This window comes from Hipposideros armiger, unplaced genomic scaffold, assembly GCF_001890085.2.
Source record: "Hipposideros armiger isolate ML-2016 unplaced genomic scaffold, ASM189008v1 scaffold_287, whole genome shotgun sequence".
NCBI lineage: Eukaryota > Metazoa > Chordata > Mammalia > Chiroptera > Hipposideridae > Hipposideros > Hipposideros armiger.
Window position 1 is genome coordinate 1,035,851 of NW_017731637.1, and position 25,322 is coordinate 1,061,172.

The 25,322-nt window shown below is 40.1% G+C and overlaps 1 protein-coding gene across 1 annotated transcript in view; it reads left to right on the forward strand.

The window, feature by feature from the left end:
- The first annotated feature begins 396 nt into the window (after positions 1-396).
- FREM2 (FRAS1 related extracellular matrix 2) overlaps positions 397-25,322 on the forward strand; it is a 196,196-nt gene continuing 171,270 nt past the window's right edge. The window contains exons 1-2 of the mRNA XM_019658718.1: positions 397-5,893; positions 11,653-11,742. Coding sequence (XP_019514263.1) covers positions 724-5,893; positions 11,653-11,742 — 5,260 coding nt within the window. The 5' untranslated portion in view covers positions 397-723. The remainder of the gene's footprint in view (positions 5,894-11,652; positions 11,743-25,322) is intronic.

The window sequence follows — 25,322 nt, forward strand, 5'->3', positions numbered from 1 at the left end:
GGGTTTCGATTCAAACTCAAGCGTCATTGCATATAACTTTCCTCTCTGTTTGCAAGTTTCGGTGAGAACCCCTGCGCGGGATGCCACTGAATTTGAGCGACGGGCGCTTTTTAAAAATGGGTAATCCTGGAAGGGAAGGCAGCTGAGGGGGTGAACCTAGCCCAGCAGCTAGCCTCGCAGAGCGCGGCGGCAGCCCTAGCAGCCTCCCGTGGAGCGCGAGCAAGGGTGGGCAATTCCAGGCCGCCCTTCCCCTCGCTTCCAAGACAACTTGTTGCGGCTTCTATCTCCTCCCCTCACCCGCGCTTTCCCCGCCTCCGCCCCTAGGAGCTGATTGGCAGAAATCACTATCCAACCCTCGGCTCCAGGCCTCTCCCTGGACCTACGATTGGTCTCCTGGAAGGACTGGGGTACAAGGGGAGGGATTTCCCTCAAAGCTCAGGGTCCCGGGACTTGGGAAGGAGAGGAGCAACTGATTGCTCCGCGCGACTGAGCAGCGAGCCACAGAGCCCGACCGGCCGTGAGGGCTTGTCCTCCTCCGCTGCGGCTCCGGTCCGGACCGCACCACAAAGTTTTCCCATCCTTTTGACCCAGCCTCGGATACAGCAGAACCCTGCAGGCAGCGCGCGGAGTTCCTGGCACTTCTCCGAGGGGGTCTCTTGTTCCCTGTCCGGAGACTGACTGCGCACTCTCAGGCTGACCTGTCCAAGCCCTTACACCTGGACCATGCACGCAGCCAGGGACCTTGGGATCGCCTCCCGCGCGCGCCAGGTAGCCAGCCGCGTCGGTTTTCAGCCGATGCCTCCGCCGTCGGCCCGGCTGGTGGTGCTGCTGCTTCTCCTGTCACTGGTAAGCCGCGTTTCGACACAGTCCGATGCCCCGGGCCGAGCATTGCTGTCCCCGGATCTCGCGGGGGTTGCAGGGGTCCCGGCCGAGGACGCTATAGTGATTGCGAACCGTGGGCTCCGGGTGCCTTTTGGCCGTGAAGTCTGGCTGGATCCGCTGCACGACCTGGTGCTGCAGGTGCAACCGGGGGACCGCTGCGCGGTGACGGTGCTAGACAACGACGCGCTGGCCCAGCGACCCGGCCGCCTGAGTCCCAAGCGCTTCCCGTGCGACTTTGGCCCTGGAGAGGTGAGCTACTCTCACCTGGGCGCGCGCAGCCCGTCGCGAGATCGCGTCCCGCTGCAGCTGCGCTACGACGCGCAGGGAGGGGCGGCAGTGCTACCCTTGGTGCTGGAGGTGGAGGTAGTCTTCACTCAGCTGGAAGTTGTGACTCGGAACTTGCCCCTGGTCGTGGAGGAGCTGCTGGGAACCAGCAATGCCCTGGATGCTCGGAGCCTGGAGTTCGCCTACCAGCCCGAGACCGAGGAGTGTCGCGTAGGCATCCTGTCTGGTTTGGGTGCGCTGCCTCGCTATGGGGAACTCCTCCACTACCCGCAGGTCCCAGGCCCAGCCAGCGAGGGGGGCGCCCAGGAGCCTCTCCTGATGGACTGCAAAGCTTTCCAGGAGCTAGGCGTGCGCTACCGCCACACAGCCCCCAGTCGCTCACCAAACAGGGACTGGGTGCCGATGGTGGTGGAGCTGCGCTCCCGTGGGTCTCCTGTGGGCAGCCCTGCTTTGAAGCACGAGCACTTCCAGGTACTGGTGAGAATCCGAGGAGGGGTCGAGAACACCGCGCCCAAGCCCAGTTTTGTGGCCATGATGATGATGGAGGTGGACCAGTTTGTACTGACCGCCCTGACTCCAGACATGTTGGCAGCGGAGGATGCTGAGTCGCCGCCTGACCTGTTGATCTTCAACCTCACCTCTCCGTTCCAGCCTGGCCAGGGCTATCTAGTGAGCACTGATGATCGCAGCCTGCCCCTCTCCTCCTTTACGCAGAGAGATCTGCGCCTGCTGAAGATCGCTTACCAGCCACCCTCTGAGGACTCTGACCACGAGCGTCTCTTTGAACTGGAGCTGGAGGTAGTGGACCCAGAAGGAGCAGCCTCAGATCCTTTTGCCTTTATGGTGGTGGTGAAGCCCATGAACACCCTGGCTCCGGTGGTCACCCGGAACACTGGTCTCATTCTCTATGAGGGCCAGTCTCGGCCCCTCACAGGCCCTGCAGGCAGTGGACCACAAAACTTGGTCATCAGCGATGAGGATGACCTAGAGGCAGTGCAGCTGGAGGTGGTGGCTGGGCTTCGGCATGGCCACCTTGTCCTGGGTGCCTCCAGTGACAAATCTGCCCCTAAGACCTTTACGGTAGCTGAACTAGCAGCCGGCCAGGTGATCTACCATCATGATGACAGAGATGGCTCACTGAGTGACAACCTGGTGCTTCGAATGGTGGATGGAGGACACAGGCACCAGGTGCAGTTCCTGTTCCCGATCACCTTAGTGCCTGTGGATGACCAGCCGCCAGTCCTCAATGCCAACACAGGGCTGACGCTGGCAGAGGGAGAAACAGTGCCCATCCTACCCTTCTCTCTAAGTGCAACTGACATGGACTCCGATGACTCGCTGCTGCTTTTTGTGCTGGAGTCTCCCTCAACTACAGGGCATCTGCTTCTCCGCCAAGCGCATCCTCCCCATGAGGTGGAGGAGCTTATCAGGAGCCCTTGGAAGAAACAGGGAACATTCTATGAGAAAATGGTGACAGAGTGGCGGCAGGAGGACATAACGGAGGGGAGGCTGTTCTATCAGCACTCGGGGCCCCACAGTCCTGGGCCAGTGATGGACCAATTCACATTTCGAGTCCAGGATAACCATGACCCCCCTAATCAGTCAGGGCTGCAGAGGTTTGTCATCCGCATCCATCCTGTGGATCGCCTCCCTCCAGAGTTGGGCAGTGGCTGTCCCCTTCGGATGGTGGTGCAGGAATCCCAGCTCACACCACTGAGGAAGAAGTGGCTGCGCTACACTGACCTGGACACGGATGACCGAGAACTGCGTTACACAGTGACTCAGCCTCCAATGGACACGGATGAAAACCACTCGCCAACCCCACTGGGCACCTTGGTCCTGACCGACAACCCTTCCGTCGTGGTGGCCCGTTTTACCCAAGCCCAGATCAACCACCATAAAATTGCTTACAGACCCCCAGATCAAGAACTGGGAGTGGCTGCCCGAGTGGCCCAGTTCCAATTCCAGGTGGAGGACCGAGCTGGAAATGCAGCTCCAGGCACCTTCACCCTTTACTTGCAGCCAGAGGACAACCAGCCACCTGAGATCCTCAACACTGGCTTCACTGTTCAGGAGAAGGGATACCACATCCTGAGTGAGTCTGAGTTGCGTGTGAGTGATGTAGACACTGATGTAGCCCACATCTCATTTACTCTAACACAGGCACCCAAACATGGTCACATGAGGGTGTCTGGACAGATCCTGCAAGTAGGTGGGATATTCCACTTGGAGGACATTAAACAGGGTCGGATTTCCTATGAACATAACGGGGATGAGTTCTTGACTGATAGCTGCTCCTTGGAGGTCAGCGACAGACACCATGTGGTGCCCATCACTCTCAGAGTGAATGTCCGGCCAGTGGATGACGAGGTGCCCATGCTGAGCCTCCCTGCAGGCACTCTGGGGTCCTATCTAGACGTTTTAGAAAATGGGGCTACAGAAATCACTGCCAATGTTATCAAGGGAACTGATGAGGACACTGATGATTTGATGTTGACTTTCCTCTTGGAAGATCCCCCCTTATATGGAGAAATCCTGGTCAATGGAGTTCCTGCAGAGCAGTTTACCCAAAGGGACATCCTGGAGGGCTCTGTCGTGTATGCCCACACTAGTGGTGAGATAGGCCTCTTGCCCAAAGAGGACTCTTTTAACCTGAGCCTGTCAGATATGTCTCAAGAATGGAGAATAGGTGGCAATTCCATTAAAGGAGTTACTGTGTGGGTGACCATCCTTCCTGTTGACAGCCAGGCCCCAGAAATTTCTGTAGGTGAACAGTTTGTAGTAATAGAAGGTGATAAAAGTGTCATAACTTCAATGCATATAAGTGCTGAAGATATTGATTCCTTAAATGACGACATCTTGTGCACTATAGTTATTCAGCCTATCTCAGGTTATGTGGAAAACATTTCTCCAGCACCAGGCTCTGAAAAATCAAGAGCAGGAATTGCCATAAGCGCCTTCACCCTGAAAGATCTCAGGCAGGGTCATATTAACTATGTCCAGAGTGTCCATAAAGGGGTGGAACCTGTGGAAGACAGATTTATATTTCGTTGTTCGGATGGCATTAACTTTTCAGAGAGACATTTTTTCCCCATTGTAATCATCCCCACCAATGATGAACAGCCAGAAATATTTATGAGGGAATTTATGGTGATGGAAGGCATGAGTCTGGTGATTGATACGCCCATTCTCAATGCCGCTGATGCTGACATTCCCCCGGATGATCTAACTTTCACCCTTACCCGCTTTCCTACTCATGGTCACGTCATGAACCAGCTGATCAATGGCACAGTTTTGGTCGAAAGCTTCACTTTGGACCAGATCATAGAGGGTTCCAGCATTATTTATGAGCATGATGACTCTGAGACTCAGGAAGATAGTTTTATGATTAAACTAACAGATGGTAAGCACTCTGTGGAAAAGATGGTTCTCATTATGGTTATCCCTGTCGATGATGAGACCCCTAGAATGGCCATTAATAATGGACTAGAAATAGAAATTGGGGAAACCAAAATTATACACAACAAAATATTAATGGCAACTGACTTAGATTCTGAAGACAAATCCTTGGTTTATATTGTTCGTTATGGGCCAGGACATGGCTTACTACAGAGAAGAAAACCTACAGGTGCCTTTGAAAATATCACACTGGGCATGAATTTTACCCAGGATGAAGTAGACAGAAACTTAATTCAGTATGTCCATTTTGGGCAAGAGGGCATTCGGGACCTAATTAAATTTGATGTGACTGATGGAGTAAATGCCCTCATAGATCGCTACTTTTATGTATCTGTCGGCAGCATTGACATTGTCTTCCCTGATGTTATAAGTAAGGGAGTGTCCCTGAAAGAAGGTGGTAAAGTCACCCTCACAACAGACCTACTAAGCACTAGTGACTTGAACAGTCCTGATGAAAACTTAGTTTTTACCATCACCCGCGCTCCCATGAGAGGTCTCTTAGAATGCACAGATCAACCTGGATTGTCCATCACATCCTTCACTCAGCTCCAACTGGCTGGTAACAAAATCTACTACATCCACACAGCTGATGATGAGGTGAAGATGGACAGTTTTGAGTTTCAAGTCACTGATGGACGTAACCCTGTCTTCCGGACGTTCCGTATCTCCATTAGTGATGTGGACAACAAAAAGCCAGTGGTCACCATCCATAACCTGGTGGTCAGCGAAGGTGAAAACAAGCTGATCACTCCCTTTGAACTCACTGTTGAAGACAGAGATACTCCTGACAAACTCCTTAAATTCACTGTCACGCACATGCCTATTCACGGGCAGCTCCTATTTAACAATACCAGACCTGCCATGGTTTTTACCAAGCAAGATTTGAATGAAAACTTAATTAGCTACAGGCATGATGGCACGGAGTCAAGTGAAGACAGCTTCTCCTTTACGGTGACTGATGGTTCCCATACAGAGTTCTATGTTTTTCCTGATACTGTATTTGAAACAAGAAGACCCCAAGTGATGAAGATCCAGGTGTTAGCTGTTGACAACAGTGTCCCCCAAATTGCAGTGAACAAAGGGGCCTCTACACTTCGTACTCTGTCCACGGGCCACTTGGGATTCATGATCACAAGCAAAATATTGAAAGTGGAGGACAGAGACAGCTTACATTTTTCTCTTAGGTTTATTGTTACAGAGACTCCTCAACATGGATATCTCCTCAACCTGGGCAAAGGCAACCACAGTGTCACTCAGTTTACACAAGGTATGATTCATTTTTCTTTCCTTATAACCAAAGGGCATGCCAGGTCTTATTTCCTGAGGACATGGCTGTCACTGAAAACTTCATTAAGTAGAATGTCAAATTAGGATTCCAGAGAAGGTACGGAAAGGGAAATAAATACAAGGAAGGGGAGAATTCAGGGACTCTCTTTCCTGGGAGAACAGCTCCCTTCTTGCCATGTGTCCCATGGCAGTGACCTTCATTAGAGGGTGTTTCGATGTGTTTTGGTAGCAGCAAGGTTTGCTACCAAAGAAGGAGCCAGACTTTGGTGAATTAAAATTGAAGCAGACTTTCCAGTCCAACTCCACTTGCCACACCTACCCTCTGAGCAGCCTGTTTTGTATGTTGCAGATAGTTTCTGAAGCATTTTAGCACCATAGCGAGAGAGATGCTGTCTAAATTCTATGTATTCAGATTGTTATTATCACATATCATTCAAATAGAGCCTTCAAATTTATATTACTTTGATTAATTCGGAAGAGCATTGTTCTAGTGCTATTGTAATTGTTAGAAACTTTGTAACTAAAACAAAAGATGTGTTTATACTTTGTAGATTTTATAATTTTTGTATTTCACAACAGAAAAACATCTGTCCAAAGACATAGGAGATAAACAAAACACCTCTTTAGATTTATAAAAATTATATGTACAAGGCGTGTTACTATGATAACACACAAAATAAGAGAGCATAAGAAGCCATAATATATACGAAGACAGTATGTCACCAATATATGCATCCACTTCATTGTTAAGAACCTGATGATATGTTAACAAGATTAATAGTGTAAAGAGGAAATTGTTCTCTCATTTTAAACCTCCTCTCTGCCCTGTTTCAAACACAATAACAAACACTGGTGACAACTGAATTCATGTGCATTCTTGAGGCTAACATATTTTTCTAACCTGAATTTTCTTTGTGCAAACAATCTGAGACAGGAAGGACAGGTGACCTATGCAGAGTTACTCAGTGACTGAAGGGAGAAGTCCATTCAATATGCTGGCTTGGGAGTTAGGGCTCTGTTCTCTAAAACGTGCGACTTTCATTACAAAGGGCTTCGGGTTGCTTTCATGAAAATCTCACCGTGTCAGAAGGGAACCGGATCCATCCTATGTGGGCTCTGTGGGTAGAGATGGAGGTTAACCCCAGAGCATCCCAGTGGGAGTGTTCTTTTCCTGCAACAGTGTTGTGCTCTTAGATAACCAATGCTTTAATAAACATGGATGTCGCAAAGTGGATTGTTATAGTGACTGCTTCTCTGTTTTAGATGCTGGCAAATAGCCCCACACTCCAACCTCCTGATTCTTGGCTGAAAGCCTGAATATATTCCAGGGCCTGCAGGGACAGGAAAACCTCAGAGTGCCAAGTGTCATGCCAGACCAGCAGGAGACTTTTGTAGGAAGGCTTTCTGAGGATAGACATGCCATGCAATCTTAGATTGGTTTACTTTCATGGAAAGTGAAGAAGATGAGAGGAATATAGTAGAGTATAGAAAATGTTACTTCAAATCACTCCTCTGACCAGAAAAGGAAATCTGACTTTAGAAATCTTTTTTAAAGGAATTTTTGGATGAAGATAGGCAAATGATTTAATTTAAATCCTATGGACCAAGTCCAACAGCTTGAAATATTAGAATATTATTTCTTAAATATTGAATTTATGCTGTTGAAATTATGCTGTTTCGTTACAGGTTGTTGCCCTATCTTCTCACTGACTTGGACTTAACCATGATTACTTTTGATGGTCATTTGTAAATGAAGAGTAATTGTAAGGTTATTATAAAAAGTGAAGATAAATTTTAAAGATTTCTTTTAAAAAATAAATTATCACATTTCAATAAGAACCAAAATATTGACTAGGAAAACTGCTGGTATTTAGCCACACAGTACTCATTTAAACAAGTTGGGACTGGAGTTTGGTTCACAGCAGTTATTTATGGAGATTAGATAAATGAGTAAAAGTGGAGAAAGCTACCATAGCTGCTCTTCCAGTAGGGGAAATGAAAGTAGTTTCTAGAGTGAGAACTACACTGTCTTTTTTTTTCTTTTCTTCTGTTTTTGTTTTATTATAAAGGGATATGCTAAGCTATATTTTGATGGATTTTTAATAAACTGAATTAAGTTAATTTAACACACGTGGCCAGAGAAAGTTATTCCCAAATTAATTGACTTCATGATCCATAGGAGAAAAAAATTAATTCATTTCTAAAACATTAAATTTTATTATTAGGAAAAATTAACAAGGCAGAATTAGACAAATTAGGGAAATTATTTAGTTATTTCAAACTTTGCCTCTCTGCCAAGGGACCCCTGCTCCCTCCACCCTAGGTCTAAATCACTTGTCTTAAGTACCTGGATTTTTTTTTCTTATGGGCAATAATTCATAAATCACTTTCAGAAATTTCCCCAAAGTGTTTGAACTAGAGTGTGGTTCCAGCCATGTTAATGAGCTTAGAATTTTTTTTAAAAACCCATGGAATGATTGTGTAAATATACTGAAATATATTTGATGCATGTTTAACATTTAGAAGAAAATCTAGTTAATTGTTAGATGTTTATTTAAAGAAGATGATATTTTAGCTATGAGATTTTTATCTTCCGAATACGTCTGTGCCTTAAGAAGTGTGTTTATATATAAATATAAATATGTTTATGTTATTTTTAGAAGTACCTGTAGAATAACAGTATTATGATCAAAGTCTTTACTTACTAGAGATTTTAAAAAGTCCCCTTTTGAACCATGAATTATTAACAGAGTTATGAAGAAAATGAAAAGGGTTTGTTCCAACTAATCAATATTGCATGCCCTAACTTGGAGGGAAAATTTAACACCTGAATGGCATATAACTGCATTCATGTTTTTCTTTACTTAAAAACAAAGTTCTTAAAATTCAGTTTTTGGTTTTTTGGTTTTTTTTTATCCAATACGGATTTTTTATTTTTCATTTTCCATTTTGGTTTTCTATTTTTTCTTTTTTTTTTCAATTACAGTTGACATTCAATATTATTTTATATTAGATTCAGGTGAACAGCATAGTGGTTAGACATTTCTATAATTTACAAAGTGATCCCTCAATAAGTTTAGTGCCCACCTGGCATCATAGGTAGCTATTACAATATTATTGACTCTACACCCTATGCTATACTTTACATCCCCATGACTATCTGTAACTACAATTTGTATTTCTTAATCCCTTCACCTTTTCATCCAGACCCCCAAATCCCCTCCCATCTGGCAACCATCAGTTTGTTCTCTGTATCTAAGGGTCTGTTTCTGTTTTGTTTGCTGATTTATTTTGTTTTTAAGATTCCACATATAAATGAAATCATACGAATTTGTCTTTCTCTGCTGATTTCTTTCACGTAGCGTAATACCCTCTAGGTCTATCCATGTCACAAATGGTAGGATTTCAGTTGTTTGGTTTGTTTTTCATGGCTGAGTAATATTCCATTGTATATATGTACCATCTGTCCTTTATCCAGTCGTCTATTGATGGGCATTTGGCGATTTCCATATCTTGGCTATTGGAAATAGTGCTGCAGTGAACATAGAGATGCTGATATCTTTTCAAATTGTTAGTGTTTTGGATTTCTTCAGATAAATACCCAGAAGTGGAATTGCTGGATCTTTGGTAGTTCTATTTTTAATGTTTTGGGGAACCTGGTTTCAACAGTGCCTGCAACAGTTTGCAATCTCACCGGTAATGCACGAGGGATCCTTCTTCTCCAGACCCTCACCAACTTGTTTGTTGATTTACTAATTATGGCCATTCTGACAGGTTTGAGGTGATATTTCATTGTGGCTTTAATGTGCATTTTTCTGACAATTAGTGATAATGAGCATCTTTTCATAAGTCTATTGGCAATCTGTATATCTGGACATGTCTATTCAGGTCCTCTACCCATTTTTTATTAAAATTCAGTTTTGAGGTAGTGATTTATTTCAACAAAACTATCTCTTAAGTACTATAGGTTTCTTTTTAAAGAAAATATTGATACAGAGATTGAGTGTACTAAATAAGTTTTTTTCTTTTCTCATAATAGAGCTTTTGGATTTTCTTATAAAATTAAGGAATGGGAATGTTGGAAAAGGGTCTTTCCCATGTGACCAGAAAACGTTGTCCTTATGCTAAGGATGTGTGGTCAGTTCACTTCATTCCTTACTGATAAAGGTTGCAATAGTTAAGTTATAAGATTAAACAGGTAAAGAGCTGAGCAGGGGGCTTCACTGATTATCCTTCAGAAACTTCATACATAGAAAGGTAGAGATGCGAGTGTGGTCCTCTAGACCTCTGGGCTCTTTCATTTTTAACTTAAGAAACATTTTGAGCCTTTAATGAATATTAGACCCTGAGCAAAGGACTGTGGAAAGTTAAGATGAAAAAAAAAAAAACTCCCAGAAGTTTTCAATCTTCTAGGAAAGGTAGCCATGCAAAAAGTTAAAAATAACACAAAGCAGAATTGGGGAAATTATAATATATGAGTTAGAAATGACATGACAGGGAGAACAAAACATTTTGAGCTTGTTTCACCTCCAAGTATCTATTAGCAAGAAGGTACTATTGACTATTATCAGATTTCCCCTCCTCAGATGTCTGATTTTAAGCAAGTTACCTTTCAAAACTATATGAGCCAAGGTAAAGTGTATGTTTCACATCTACAAAGTGGAGCTATACAAATTAATGGAGTAATTTTTTATTCCAATACCTTGTATCACTTGGGACTATTCTTTTATAAAATTTTCTTATATATAAGGGCTTTAATCTCCTAGCATAAACTTAGTAGAGCTCTTAGGAGATGGAAAATCCATAGAACACACACGAGACAAATATTATATACCATTGTTGAAATAATTTTCAGCTCTGATCTTGATTTTATGTAGCCTTGGAAATAAATTCTTACTGATTGGCCCAGATCAAATGACAGTCTATTTTGAGTATCACAGAACAGAGTATTTGTTTTATTATGTCGTTTGTGTGGCATCATTAAGGAAAGGAACTGGTAAAATGGATGAATACATTTTTAAAATGGTATGTTAGTCAATATTAAAAACAAGCTATGCCAATGAATTTGATAGCTGGAGTAGGAAGCAACCAAAAGAGCTTTTTTTTTCTGAGGCATTTCTGAGGCAGAATGACTTTTCCCTATGAATAAAGGTTTCAGTTTTTATTAGATATTTTCTAGTCTGTTCTCTCTGACATTGGGTCATAATAGTTATTTCAATCTAGGATTTAAAAAAAAAATCTCTGAATTTTGTCTTGCAAAATTTGGACTGCTGTTTAAAAACAGCCTGCTAAACCACAAGAGGTAAGCAAGTTAGCTTGAGAGAGGGCTGGGAGCCTCTTTCTTCTAAGGCCAGTCCTACAGGGAAGCAAAGGGTGTGATTGCAGTAGTGCCAGGAAATCTGCCGTGCCTTAAAATATCTCTCTTTCCACCTGTCATGGAGCCTGACATTCCATATTTAGGCAGTCACTCCTTTGGTGCATGAACATGCAAATGCCACTGGGAGGGCGACACCTTGCTATTATTATAACCTAATTCTTACAGTCTGTTTATCTGTGTGAGGGATCAGATTTCCATGAGACAGCTGAAATCAGGGGGCTTAGAGATATGGGAAATAAGATACCACTGTTTCCCTTAGGAGAAGAAGATGGTTACAGAAAAGTAACAGCCAATAGGCTTTATTCATAAGTCACCAATTTTGCCCTAGTCATTAATCACCTTGTTCTTTGGTTATTTTCTAGCTGACATTGATGACATGAAAATATGCTATGTTTTAAGAGAAGGGGCAAATGCCACAAGTGATATGTTCCATTTTACAGTTGAAGATGGTGGTGAGTATTCCACTCTCCTGTTAGTATAAACAAGGAGAGTGGCTTTTATTGGTTGCTCTTTGACAACTGTATTACAAGGAATCTGTATCAAGTATCATTTTATGCTCACCTGATTTTATACTGAGTAAATCTGCTATCTGCTATAGGAAATCTTACATTCTCGATCTGACACAAAACTACCCTGCAATGATTATATGTAGATACGTGTTCTAGTTATGTGATTTTGTCTTATGATTTGTAAAGCACTGAAGAGGGAGAGATCTGTATAATTAGGATTCCCATGTCCTGTTGTTCAGATTATGTTCCTGCTTGAGATCACAAGAGGATGTTGGATTTCAGCTCAGCTCCACTTGCAAGCCATGTCCCCATCTGGGTGTGTCTACTCATGTGCAAATTAGAACAAGGTGCCTTTTTCTAATTTGCACAAGGGTACTGTGTGGACTAATGCTGGTGGATAATGTGTTGCAGTCACCAAGAAATCAGTGGTAAATGAATGTATGTTTTAATCTCACCAATCTCAGTAGGTCTAATGATTTTCTTATTTAGGGGCATTTTGTGACTTAGTCTAGCTAAAATTTTCCTGGGTAAAGTCTGAAGAATACTGCAGAAAGTAGGATATGACCTGTAATCTACATCTCTTTAGCAATATTATTGTCATCACTCCCTCAAAGCTCTGAGTGCCACTCACACTCTTCTCAGCTCTTTTCCTAACCCTGTAGACTAGGAGATAAAACCAGCTACTTCTGGGTTGATCATAAAGGTGTTTTTATTCTCACATGCTCTTCAGAGAAGCAAAAGAACCTCAGGAACAATGTGTGTGTGTGACTAGGACACAAGAAGTGAGGCTACTTGTGTGAGAGAGAAGAGAGGGAGAAAAAAAAATCGTTCAGATTGAGTCATCTGGTTCTTTATGATGCTTTTAAAATGGCATGCTGTTATGTCATCTATCTCAAAAAAATTGCATGCTTACCCTTCATATTTTAGGAAGATTAATAGCATTTGTTTAAAATATCATTGGACATAGCATGATCATAGCTCTGAAAAATGACATTTGCTGGGTGTATGCCAGAGAAGCAAAAAAGTGTTAACTTGGGTTGAATTATTTCATTTCTACTATAAGTCAGATATTTAATAAACTTAATGCCCTCATTTTTATAGTAACCAAATAATAGTTCAGTATTCTATATACTGATAAATAAATTTTAGTATGAAACCAAGTTCTAAGAAGGTAACCAACTTATAAAAAAATAATCTGCTTGTGGAATCTTGCTGCTCAAATAGGAAATTCTATAGTCAGTAAACTTTACAGTGAGACTCTAAAATAATTTATATATATATATGCAAAAAAAATGTATACAATTGGACACTTTGGTCAACGTTGCTCAAGTAGTTCGCTGTAATCAGAAGTGTCTGGACGCTGACAGTAACCACTTTGAGCACCTCTTGTAATTGCAGAAATCAAATGTAACTTGTATTCATCTTTTGTTATCGGTATATATTATTACAATTTGAATAGAGTTTTCCTTTCTTAAAATATGGATACATTTTTTGGCACCACACACACCCCCACACCCACACACACACACACACACACACACACATACACTTTATTTTTCTGTGTAATTTTTTTTCCCCCTTAGCTGGGTGGAATGGTAGCAGTTACTTTAAAATTTGTATCTGTATTCAAACTTTCGGAAACATTATGCAGTATCATAGTTCAAAATATTAAGTTGGCAATGACTAGCCATAGAGACTGGGTTTATTTTTGGATTTGCTGAAAATGTAGCTAAGTCTCTAAAGATTGTGTTTATGGAAATAAGAACTAAATCACTTCAGGAGCTTTTTCAGAGCTAGAGTTTTCATGTGAGAGAGAAAACTCCAGAGCTGTTGTTCTTTACGCTTCTCCTCCTTACTGACATGGTACTATTTATGGGGCTCAGAAAGAGTCTGGCAAACTGTGGAACAGAATTTATCTTAATTGCCCTGATGTAAGAAAACTTCCATTTCACAGAATAAACAGAGGGACCTGCAAGATTAAAAGATTAGAAGCTGCATATGTATTTCGAAGTTATTTTAATCTGATACATTTTTTTAAGGATTTCTGCATTGTCTTATAAAATATTCTAACATTTGAATGAAAAATGCAATACTATTTAAACCTACAAAGTAGCTAGAGTGAATTTTTCTGGGAAGTGTGAGGTATTTTGCCAAACAGAAGTAAAAAATATTTGCAGTATTTGTGGTAAAAGAAAAATAAAGATTAGTGTTACAGCTTTTAGAATTTGTCTAATAGATTTTTCTCTCCTCCCAGAAGACTGTCAATAAAATCAATCAATCAAGCAATCCTTCCTTTCTATAAAAACAATATTAATTGAACAAAATTAAATAAGAATTTTTAATTTTTTTGTTACCCAACTGTATACATCTTCCAGTAATACAGGAAAAATATACTCTAGGAAAGATCTATTTTATAAACTACAATACAAGCATTTATTTTCAAAATCTTCAAATTTAACAATGTAAATTTAATGCAATAGAATACATGTTTATAAAGATACACTGATGATATCTTTTGACATTTCACAAAGATGTGTGGGTCTCGGGAATTATGGCAACTGGGTAAATTTTATGAAAAGTATTCTCATTTTTCAGTTAGAGGGATCTAGGTCTCAGAGAAGTCAGGTGACTTCTCCAAATGCATTCATCCATCCAGAAAGTAACAGAGGTCTCTCAAGGGTCCTTACTCTTCCCATCTAGGTGATGACAGACTTTTTGGACCAAGTGGGTTTGGCTACTGAACTCAGCTATAGTGACTTATTATCATCTACTTTATGCCATGATAGTAAGCTTATCATAAACCAGCCCAAGAAATATATTAAATGCTCCAGTATTTCATATCTGGGAAGCAGGTCAAGGCACCATGGCATAAAATTAAGAACTCTCTACTCTCAATTTTCCTTCCAATCCACTAAATTCACCTCTTCAAGTCAGCAAGGTTGATTTTAGGATGGTGACTATACAAAAAAATTACTGGGGTAAATATAACCCTTGAGTAACCTTAAAAGTAAAATATTACTTTTAATGCCGAGAGTCATGGGAGAAGAGATTGAGAAGAACAGAAAACTAAAAACCTTTTGCTTAAGATTTAATTATAAGAACCTGGCTAGCCACAGAATTCTTCTGTTATGATGTAGTAATGGACTAGGATCACCCACTGCGAATGGGATGGTGCTACAGCAGAGTTATTACTTTTTATTTTTGGAGGGCTTTGGGGCAATGACCAAATGATGGGATTAAAGAGTACACTATTTGAAGAATAGATAATGTCAGGATTTTCACCTCAGGGAGTTCTGTGTTTAGACTTGATAAATGTTGGTTATTATAGTAGATGTATACACACACATACACACACACACACACACACACACACACACACACACACACACACACCCTTGTATCTTAGGGTTCTTTCCATTAGGTCTTAAACCTTATATATGATTTTTTATTATTTATTCAATTTTGACTTTATAACATCCCTGAGAGCTTGGTAAAAACAAACAGACAAACAAAAACAAAACATTATTATTCCTGTTTGGCAGATGAGAAAACTGAGTCACAGAAACAGGTAACTGACCTTCATCAAGTTGCATAACCAGACAGCTAGAGGCCAATTTGAATCTCAGATTCTTTTCTCAAAAAATAACTTCAACACTTATTGAGGATAGGCTGGAGGGGTGTGGGGGGGGATTCAAACTTCTCTGGGTTCTTTAGGAAAGTTTACTAGACGAGAATGAAGTCAGGGTAGGACTGACAGAGAAAAAGTTCTGTGTCCTCTGGAGTGTAAATTTTTGCTTTAGAACACTTTAAAGGTCACTGTGTCCCTAAAATGTATAATATTCTCTCCTGGTATCATACAATATGTAGGGGTTTTTTTTAATTATATATAGACAAATATTTATTATTTTTAAAGTTCAAATAAACACAAATCGTTCTGAAGGTATCATTTTATGTCTATTTTATCAATTAAATTATCAAAAGAAAGGTTTTTTAAAATCACAATACAGGGATTATGATGATAATAGGTACAGTTGAATACTGTCTGTGAAGATGTACAGAAAATGCTTTTGAAGGAGTATCTGTGAATATGTAGTTGGAGTCATGGAGGTTATAATATTCCACTTGAGACAGGCTCAACACAAGCAAAAACTTACAGGCACATCTATATTGCCATGTAAAAGAAATCTAGAAATTAAATACCCAATAAAAATAGAAAAAGCTTTTAGTAATGGCATCAACATAATGAAATATTTTGCAGCTCTTAAAATTCATATTTATAAAGTCTTTCTTCATATAATCTTAAAATGATCACTTAGTAATAATGAAATATATTTATTAGAATATTAGTGAAGACTATGAAAATAGACCATCCATCCAGGTATTCTGGGGCCAGTCAACATAAGCAAATTCATAGTTACAATCTATAAGGTCAAACTCTGAAGTTAGGAAATGTGCTCCCATTATCTGTGACTTCATCTAAGGATCTTGGGAATATGAGTATATGTAGCAATTACCTACGGATTTAGCTACACCACCTTCCATTTCTTTTTGTTTTGTTTTTTCACCCTATATGTCTTCATGAGGGTAACTCATGATCATATAATAATAATAATAAATCTGGAAAATATGTTCTCCTTTGATAATTACCTCTTTGAATTCTAATTCCAGATCAGTACTCCAGAATTTTGTGGGAAGAAAAGATCGTGTATTCCCTTATCCCCTTTCACAGCATAGTATTTTTTCTAACTTGCTCTCAGCATTTAACTCTCTGTAATTTTCCTGTCAAGTACTCATATTCTAACATGAAAATATACTCCTGTCCACTTTTAGTTTTTTTCTACGAGGAACTCCTCCAGCTCTTTATTATGATGTGAAAACCAGTCTCACATAACTATTCCAGGTATGCCACACCCTCAACCCTAATGATTGTTAATCACCCTTCAGTACCAGGCTCAAATGTCATTTCCTCTCCAAAGTTACTCTCAACATGAGGACCAAGTTAGTAACACCCTTCTTTGTGCTTCTATCCTTACCTTTATTTACAGCCAAGAATGTTATTCTGATTATTTGCTAATGTGAAAACCTCCATCAGTAGAGAAGGAACTCCTTAACATCAAAAAAGGTGTCATTGATCTTTGTACCATAGTGCCTACCCAGGGTTGAACACGTGGTAAATATTTAACAAATATCAAAATGAGTGAATAGATAAATGGGGAAAAGAAGCTCTTTTTTTAATATAAAGATCAATTAAATAGTATTATAAGAAAAACTCCTTTAAATAATTCCCAGTGTACCCTTTGCATTCCTTTAGAACAGTCTCTTATCCTAGCATTAATTTCAATCCCTGTGGCACCAAGAAAGGTTTTTAGTAAAGCTTTCACATTTATAAACACATGAAATCAACTGCTGTGAAAATTCCTTTGAAACTTTCAGTGAAAGAAACTTAAGATTGAAGAGATTCACAGTAACCACAAATCCGAAGCTCACTTTACTCTTAAAGAATTCTTTTCAGGAGAAAAAAGTTGTCAGTGTATTACATAAACAATCATACAATTTAAAAATTAAAGAGAAATAGACATTTTCTGTAAGTCACTGAAATTTTTAAGTCAGCATCACTACCTTAAGTTTATTTTTAGTCACCCATGTTTTGCCTCATGTGATATGAGACATTGTATTAAGTAGAGAAGTAGAAAGCTATATTAACATAAACTATCCTCAGCCCTCTTAAAAAGTCATTATGTAAATCTTTATTAGTTTCTTGTTTGTTTGTTTTCAGTCTCAAGGTCTCAGCATCAGACCCAAGATATTTATTTGGGGGCATAAGAAAGAATTAGGATATGTGATCATCTGGCTGGATACCCTGAGTAGGAAGAATTTGGTTTGCTGCTTCCTCATTTGAACTGTCATATGACATGGGCATGCAGTCAGAGAGAGTTCTGTCTCCTGGTTTTGGTACTGAAACTGGGGTGTCAGACATGATTACTATCTTAGCCATAATAGCGTATCTGGTCCACAGCCAGATATTTGGTGCTGCTGTCTTTGATTATGCCTTATGGTGCTCAGTTTCCCCTCTACCAAGATCCTTAACTCATATGCTATTGAAAGATATAAATAACATCTTGGCACAGTAGAAGAAGCTGCGAAGTCATTTCTGTAAATGAAGTGTCAGTTAAGGTCGAAGCTTTCAGATTTTTATTCCATAGTTGACAATTGAACATTCAGACATGAAAAAATTGGAAGCTCTTCATTCTATAGTTAGAATGAGCACAAGTTTGTGCTTGAAGGTGACCAGTAACTTCAGGGTTTTAGGCAAAGGCATGATTGATAATTAGCTTGAATGTAAAGCAAGGGCTAGAAAAATAAAAATAAGTACAGTTAAGTCGGAAAATGAGGTCTGAGTACAAGCATTAAAAGATTATACAGACATATTCAGCTTAGAGAAAAAAGCAAGCAATAAAATTAATTGCTAGTGACATGAGAACCAGAGGAAAGATACTAATGCCTTAGGGAGTTATAATAAGACAGTGAAGTAATGTCAGGCACTGATACAAATATTTTTAATCTGTAAGAGAGCACAAGATCTAGTAGATCCTGGGAAAGGGTGTTGGCTACTATGGCTAAGTGTTTGTAAGTCTTTCTTTTTCCATTGAGCAGTTCAGAACTGTTCAAGTCATCAAGGCCTTTTTCTATGCCAGATCTCTACCTTTAAAAGCACGACTCTGTAAGTGTCCATGAAAGAAGTTACACCTTTTAAATAGAAAAGTACAAACTAAATGTTATTAGTTATTATTCTTTAGGTTCATTTCAAAAGTATATATTGTACAGGTATACTATTTTTATTGGCTTTATTTTAGAGAAAATGTTTCTAAAATTGTTAAATCTTTCAGTGACTATGTATCCTTATTAGTCATAGTTCTAGAGATCTAGCATGATTATTTACACTCAAAACAAATGATAGTCACCTTTTAAAAACTAAGCAAATCTTTCATAGCTCATTAAAATACCATAATCTCAAATCAAATATTTATTTGTGGTATATATTATATAACTTAGTAGCATTTTCAGAGTACCCACTATGTTTCCAGTATTTATTGGGATCTGTGATAAGAATGATGAACGTAATAGTCATGATTTTTAAACTTGAGGTTCCGATAGGTACAGATGATGAAACAGTCAACCACGGACACATTTACACACTGTTGAAAGTATTGTGGAGGTTATCATTAAATCCAAGATAGAGATGCAGCTGTCGGGAAGGTGACTTTTAGATATTGATGAAGCCGTGATAGGGAGAAGGAAGGAAGTTATGTTCCAGGCAAAGGCAAAAGCATGTGCGAAGGCACTGAGCTTTGAGTGTTGAGTGACCAGAAAAGCACCAACATGGCTATGGCTCAATGAACAAAACGAAGAGCAGCACAAGAAGATGCTGGAGAGCCAGACTGGAGCCAACTGGCGCAGAGCCTTATAAACCCATGACAGCGATTTAGACTTTGTTCTAAGGAAAAGGGAAACCACCCAAATCATTTTAACACAAGGGAGTCATATGTTCCCATTTACGTTTTGAGAGGACGACTCTTGCAGCCGTAGAGAATCAAGAGGAGGCAGCAAGGAGAGAAGTGATCGGGAAAGAAGAGGACAGGCTTGTGTAATTCTGGACCTCCATCTGCAGGATTTATTGGTGGGTTGGGTTATGGGCTAAGGAAAAGGGAGAATTTAAGCATAGTCTCGGTTTCTCGGCCAGCGGAGAGCGAGGGTGCCATTCTTTGAGATGGAAAAGACTAGAGGAACATGGGAAAGGTTGAAGGGAGGAAATGAAGAGGCCAATTTGAACATATTAATTATGAGATGTCTTACTTCTTTGAAATGTGTGTACAGGAAGGCCAGCCTCTTGACCCTGCTTATCTCCCCTTCCATCGTAGCTAGGAGCACAGCCTTTGGAGTTAGAACTGCAGCAAATATTGGCTCTGCCGCTTGCAATAATTGGCGATGTGACCCTGAGCCAAGTGACTGAACCATTTTTAGCCTTGGTTCCATTTGTAAAGTGGGACAATAGTACCTAGCTCATAAGGTTCTTTTGAAGATTAAGTAAGATAATTCATGGAAATGGGATCGTTCATGCAGCACAGTTCCTGTCACAGTAGTGACTGTGCAGGGAGCCACTGCTGCTCTCGAGGCCCCTCTTATGAGAGTTTCCAGAGCTTTTCTTCCTCTCTTTCTTTTTTCTTTTCTTTTTTTTTTTTTACTTTATTTTTCTTGCTTGTTTCCCTTGTTTCTTCCCCTTAACTCCTTTTATTTCTTTTTTCCTTCCTTTCTCTAGTCTTTCTCACAGCAGCTGTGTGTCAAGTTTGACTGTTGACTATTTGTTTTTGGTGAGAGATCTACAGGGATACAGTTGGAAAATGATGAATACTTCTGTAATGCCGAGTGTAAAGGCCAATAATGCTTCCAAAGTTCTTTCACTGTTAGTAAGTAGCTAAACTAAGATTTTCAATAAACTAATAATACTGAACTTTCCCTATGGTCAAATAGTTGATATACCAAATGCTGTATCTCTTGAGCTTGGTTTGCAAGTTCGAGTTCTCCTTTTCAATGACGGGAAGTATAAATTTCGTAGGTTTGATGGTTAAATATTGTAACCTGCTACTATCAAAATATAGCACTCCAAAACATCTGCAAAGGATAGTGTTGATTTCAAGTCTAAAACACAAAACCACAGCAGGCTGAAGACACTTATAAAATATTATGTTTGTTCAGGTCTTGGAATCACCTAAATATATTTAGCGTATAGAATGCTGTAGTCTCCTCAGCTGACAGATGTTTCAGTTAGTGTTGTAAAGATAAAAGCAATTAAACAAATGTACATTTAGGAAAATTAGTAAATTTATATAACAAGAAGAGCATATATTTTGAAATTCTCCATTTAGGTCATTGGAAAATAAATGCTGTGGATATGTACGAGTATATTACTCCTATCATGTTCCTTAAAAGCTGAATGTTGCTTATGTGAATGATTTGTAGTAAACAGGTACTTCTTAATTTTCTGTAATAAAAAGGTAAAATCTTATTTTCCTGTGATATTACAGGAAAACTGTCTTCTTTTTAAAACCTTGTACCTCTAATGTTTTTATAAAAAAATAATGATTGGATAATATATGATTGGATAATATATGGATAATATATAGATGTAACAAACTTTCTACCTGATAAGCATTAAAGACGTGTCTTTCTGTAATATCCCAGTGAGATCAAAGGAACAGATGTCACACTTAATCCTGATTGCAAATAAGGAGAAGTAAAAGTTATTGAAATTTAGCAGTGATAAAGTGATGAATAAGTGAGCAACACAAATACAGATATTTTTGTTCTTGCTTCACAAATGTAAATTAATTTCATAATGTACATTTCCTAGGAGCAAAAGCAAATGTAAATGAGAAAAACAATTTTCCTTAACATTCTTTTTTAGAACAGTTAGTGTAAATTTACTAAGATCATTAATTGATTAATCTGTTTCTGCCCCTAATAATAAAAAATATTGGTTGCCAAATAGCTGTAAATAAGCAATTTTTCACTGAAGTCATGACAATCAGGTTAAGAAAACAGTACACCTTCAGATGGTTTACATTTAGAATTCTTACATTGTTATGGTAGAAGATTCCAGAATAAATCATTCAGTTATGGCTCAGTACCATTTAACTAAGATTCACTCTTTGCAAAGGGTAGTTAGTATTTTTGGGACTAAGAAATTAAAGGAAAAGATTAAAGGAAAATAATTATTTAACTATGGTTGGTTTTCAATTTAGAAGTGCTTTTTTATTTTTTGTGTTGATTTTGAACCAAGCTTGGAAAATAGCACCCTTTGATGAAGGAAGCCAGGACACAGTTTTCCTCTTTTTGTTTCAAGAGAGCTCTGACTGCATTCTACCAGGCCTAAAGAGCAGAAGTGCCTGCTTTCCATTTCTTTGCTGGTTTTCTCCGTGCAGAAGTTTTAATCATTTCATCTTGGTAATGCCCCACCTGCTACCTGAATTCCACTTATATGGCTGTTAAAGGCATGAGCTGAGAACACTGAAAACAGTGTTTTCAAGCATAGCTCAAGAGAGCCACTTCAGAAATTAAAAATAAAGTGGTAAAACTGGTCAGTAGACTTAAGAAATCCAGGAGACAGAAAAGAACCATTTTGTGTTCCCATAATTCTTCTCCTTCTTTACTTTATTTTACACAGAAATTGCCCAAAATTAAATGCACATCATCGCTGTAGAATTAAGAAAGGTAGGCTACACTTACCCATTTAAGACGTTGTTAATAACCATTTAACAAAAATGTATTCTTGCTACCTAAACCTCAGGAGCCTTTTTGTTTCACCATGCATGTTCACCAGTTAATAAATCCAGTCAGTTTTACCTGCTTTCTGAATTTCTGTTGAATCTGATTTCTTCACTAACTTCATGGCTATTGATCCCACTAGAACCATACTGAGGTTTATCTTAAATGATTTAATAGGCTGAGCAGCCGCTGAGCTGCCAACAGGTAGCAGGATGGCTCAGCTAAAAAAAAAATAAAATAATCTTAAATGATTTAATAGGTATAAATTGCTTAAAAAGACTGGCACACAGCAAGTGTTATATCAATGCAAGCCATTTCCCCACTATAACATAGTATGATGTCCATGAGAACCAGGGGTCTTATCTCTGCTTTTCACTTATGTGTCCTCAGTGTCTGGCACATATAGATGCTCGCTAAATGTTTATTAAGTATATGAATCCATTTTTTCTAATGTGATTCTCCCAATGGATCTTTGTCTCTTTTTGCTTTCCCCTCTGACCCAGATATACTGTTTCCATAGTTACCCAAAAATACAAATGTGATTTTTAAATTATCTCTTTGAAAAAACTTTTACCCTCCCCTCTGCTGCCACAGTTAATTTTCTAAAGTGCAAATCTGATGCCATTTTTACTTTTCAACTCTCAAACGCTCTCTTGTTAGGTGCAGGATAGAATTCAGCCTCTTCTTGATGTACAAACTGGCCAAGTCTGATCTGTCCACCCACACAGCCTTCTCAAGACTCCTGCACATGCCATGCTGTTTCATGCACTCCTGCCTTTTCTTTCTTCCTGAATATCCTTCTCATTGTTTCTGCACAAGAATCAGTCCAGATAGCACATTTCTCCCTGACTTTTTCTACCCTTGTCCTTAGGGTCAGACATAACCTCCTCTGTGTTCCCATAACTATTCATATTTGTATCCAGGAATGATATTCAAAATATTGATTTATGTGTTCATATATTGATCTATATAATAATTTAAATCATGTCAATTGCAAAATTATATATATATATATATATATATACATACACATGAATGTATATATGTACATGTGTATGTGTGTGTGTGTGTGTGTGTGTGTGTGTGTGTGTGTGTATATATCTCCAGTGTTTGGAATTCTGTGTCTGGTAAATTTCTTGTCTCTAATTTGTTTACTTCTTTTTCTGGAGATTTGTTCTGTTCTTTCCGTTGGGACATTTTTATTCTCCCCATTTTGGCTGCCTCCCTGTGTTGTTTCTGTGTTTTAGGTAGGGCCTCTATACCTCCCAGTCTTAGTAAAGTGGCCTTATGTAGTAGGTGCATTCTCTGTAGTCACCAGCATCAGGTGCTCTATGTGTGACCCTTGTGTGGGTTGTATGTGCCCTTTTGTTGTAGTTGAGACTTGGCTGCTGTTTGCATGTCAGTAGGCGGGATTGACCCTCAAGCTGATTGGTTGTGAGGACTGGCTATGACTACAGTGGAGGAGCTGTTGTGCAGGGGCTGACCCTACAGAGCAGGGTTCGCTTTAGCGAGGCTCTGGTGCCTGCCCAGTCTGCCCTTTGGGTGTGTTGTTTTTGGAGGGGGCCAGGTGATGTTCTGGCTTGGTCTGAAGCTGGTCACCAGGGGTGCCATCCCTGGGAGGGGACCCGCTGCAGTCCAAGTTTAGCCCCAATCTGTATCCTGCCCCTGTGCCCTGCCTGGGGCCACCTGGTATGAGCCACAAAGCAATTTGCTGATGGCCGCTGCCTGCACTGTGCTTGGAGGTTCCTTGAGAGACCAAGCCATGAACCAAGGCCATCTGTCACAAGTGTCGGGCTTAGGGCTGCTCAGACAGAGGTACAGGACATGCCAAAGCCAGATGCTGCTTCTGAATTTTGTCGAGCTTTGAGAGATTTTAGGAAAGTCTGCAACACAAGCGAAGACAGATAGTTTGTACAGAAAAGCCACTGGAAGCAGCTTGGATGTGCCCAACAGTTGGGTGGGGTGAGGTCTCAGGGAATCACTAGGGTAGGACAGATGAAAGGTGATAGCCAGTTTGATGGAGACTCAGATATGGCAGCTGCCTGCGTCTGCACACAGGGAGGAGGGAGGGCTCAACAAAGAAACAATGATTTCCACCAGCTCCTCCATCTGGGAGAAAGCTGCCCCTCCAGCCCGTACTCTGAAGCCAGACAACTCAGTTTCCCCCCACCCCCTTATGTCTCTGTTGCCTTTTGAACTGCTGCCCCACCGCTGGAGCTCAGAGCAAATGAGTCCTGAGTCCATCAGCAAGTAAGTCTATGCACCAGCCCTTTAAGAGGAGCACAAGAAAATGCAGTCCCTCTGTCTCACTCAGCCACAATCTCTGCTGGTTTTCACAGCTGGAAGCTATGGGGACTTCTCTCCCCAGCACTGGAACCCTGGGTGGGGAGCCTGGTGTGGGGCTGAGAGACCTCACTCCTCAGAAGGGAAACCTCTGCAGCCAAGATATTCCTCCTGATTTATACTGATTACGTGTGGGTTTGGGACCAGCCCATTCTGCATCTCCGCCCCTCCTGCCAGTCTCTGGTGGCTTCTTCTGCATGTCCTCAGTTGTAGAGCTTCAGTTCACCTAGACTTCAGGCGATTCTCAGTGATGGCTCTTCTGTAGTGTAGTTGTAGCTGATTTGGTCCTGAGAGGAGGTGAGCATAGTGTTTACCTACTCTGCCATTTTGATTGGAAATCAGCAAAGAATTTTATATTGAAGCGTTTTCTATAGTGATGCTGCTAAATGCTGCAGCAAAATAAAAGTCTCTAGAAACAAAATCACTTGTTTAAAAGGTGTCCATCTTTATAAGACTGTTTTTATCTGCTTAATTAAATATTCACTGTATGGATATATGGAGAGAATGTGGTGAAGGCCATGTGTTATGGAGTCTTTAGAACTAGATACCTATAGCATTTGATTTTGAGATTTCAGAGAAAATATTATGCTTTTTAATTAAGCTTATTGGGATAACATTGATTAATAACATTATATAATTTTCAGGTGTACATTTTAATTCAACATCTGTATACGCTATTGTGTGCTCCCATGAAAAGCCTACTTTCTCTATATATTTGACCCCTTTACCCACTTTGCCCTCTCCCTGGCCCTGGTTATCACCATTTTGTTGTCTGTATCTATGAGTTTATTTTTCTTTGTTTGTTTGTTACTTTTTGTTTTATATTCCACATATGAATGAAATCATAGTTTTTGTTC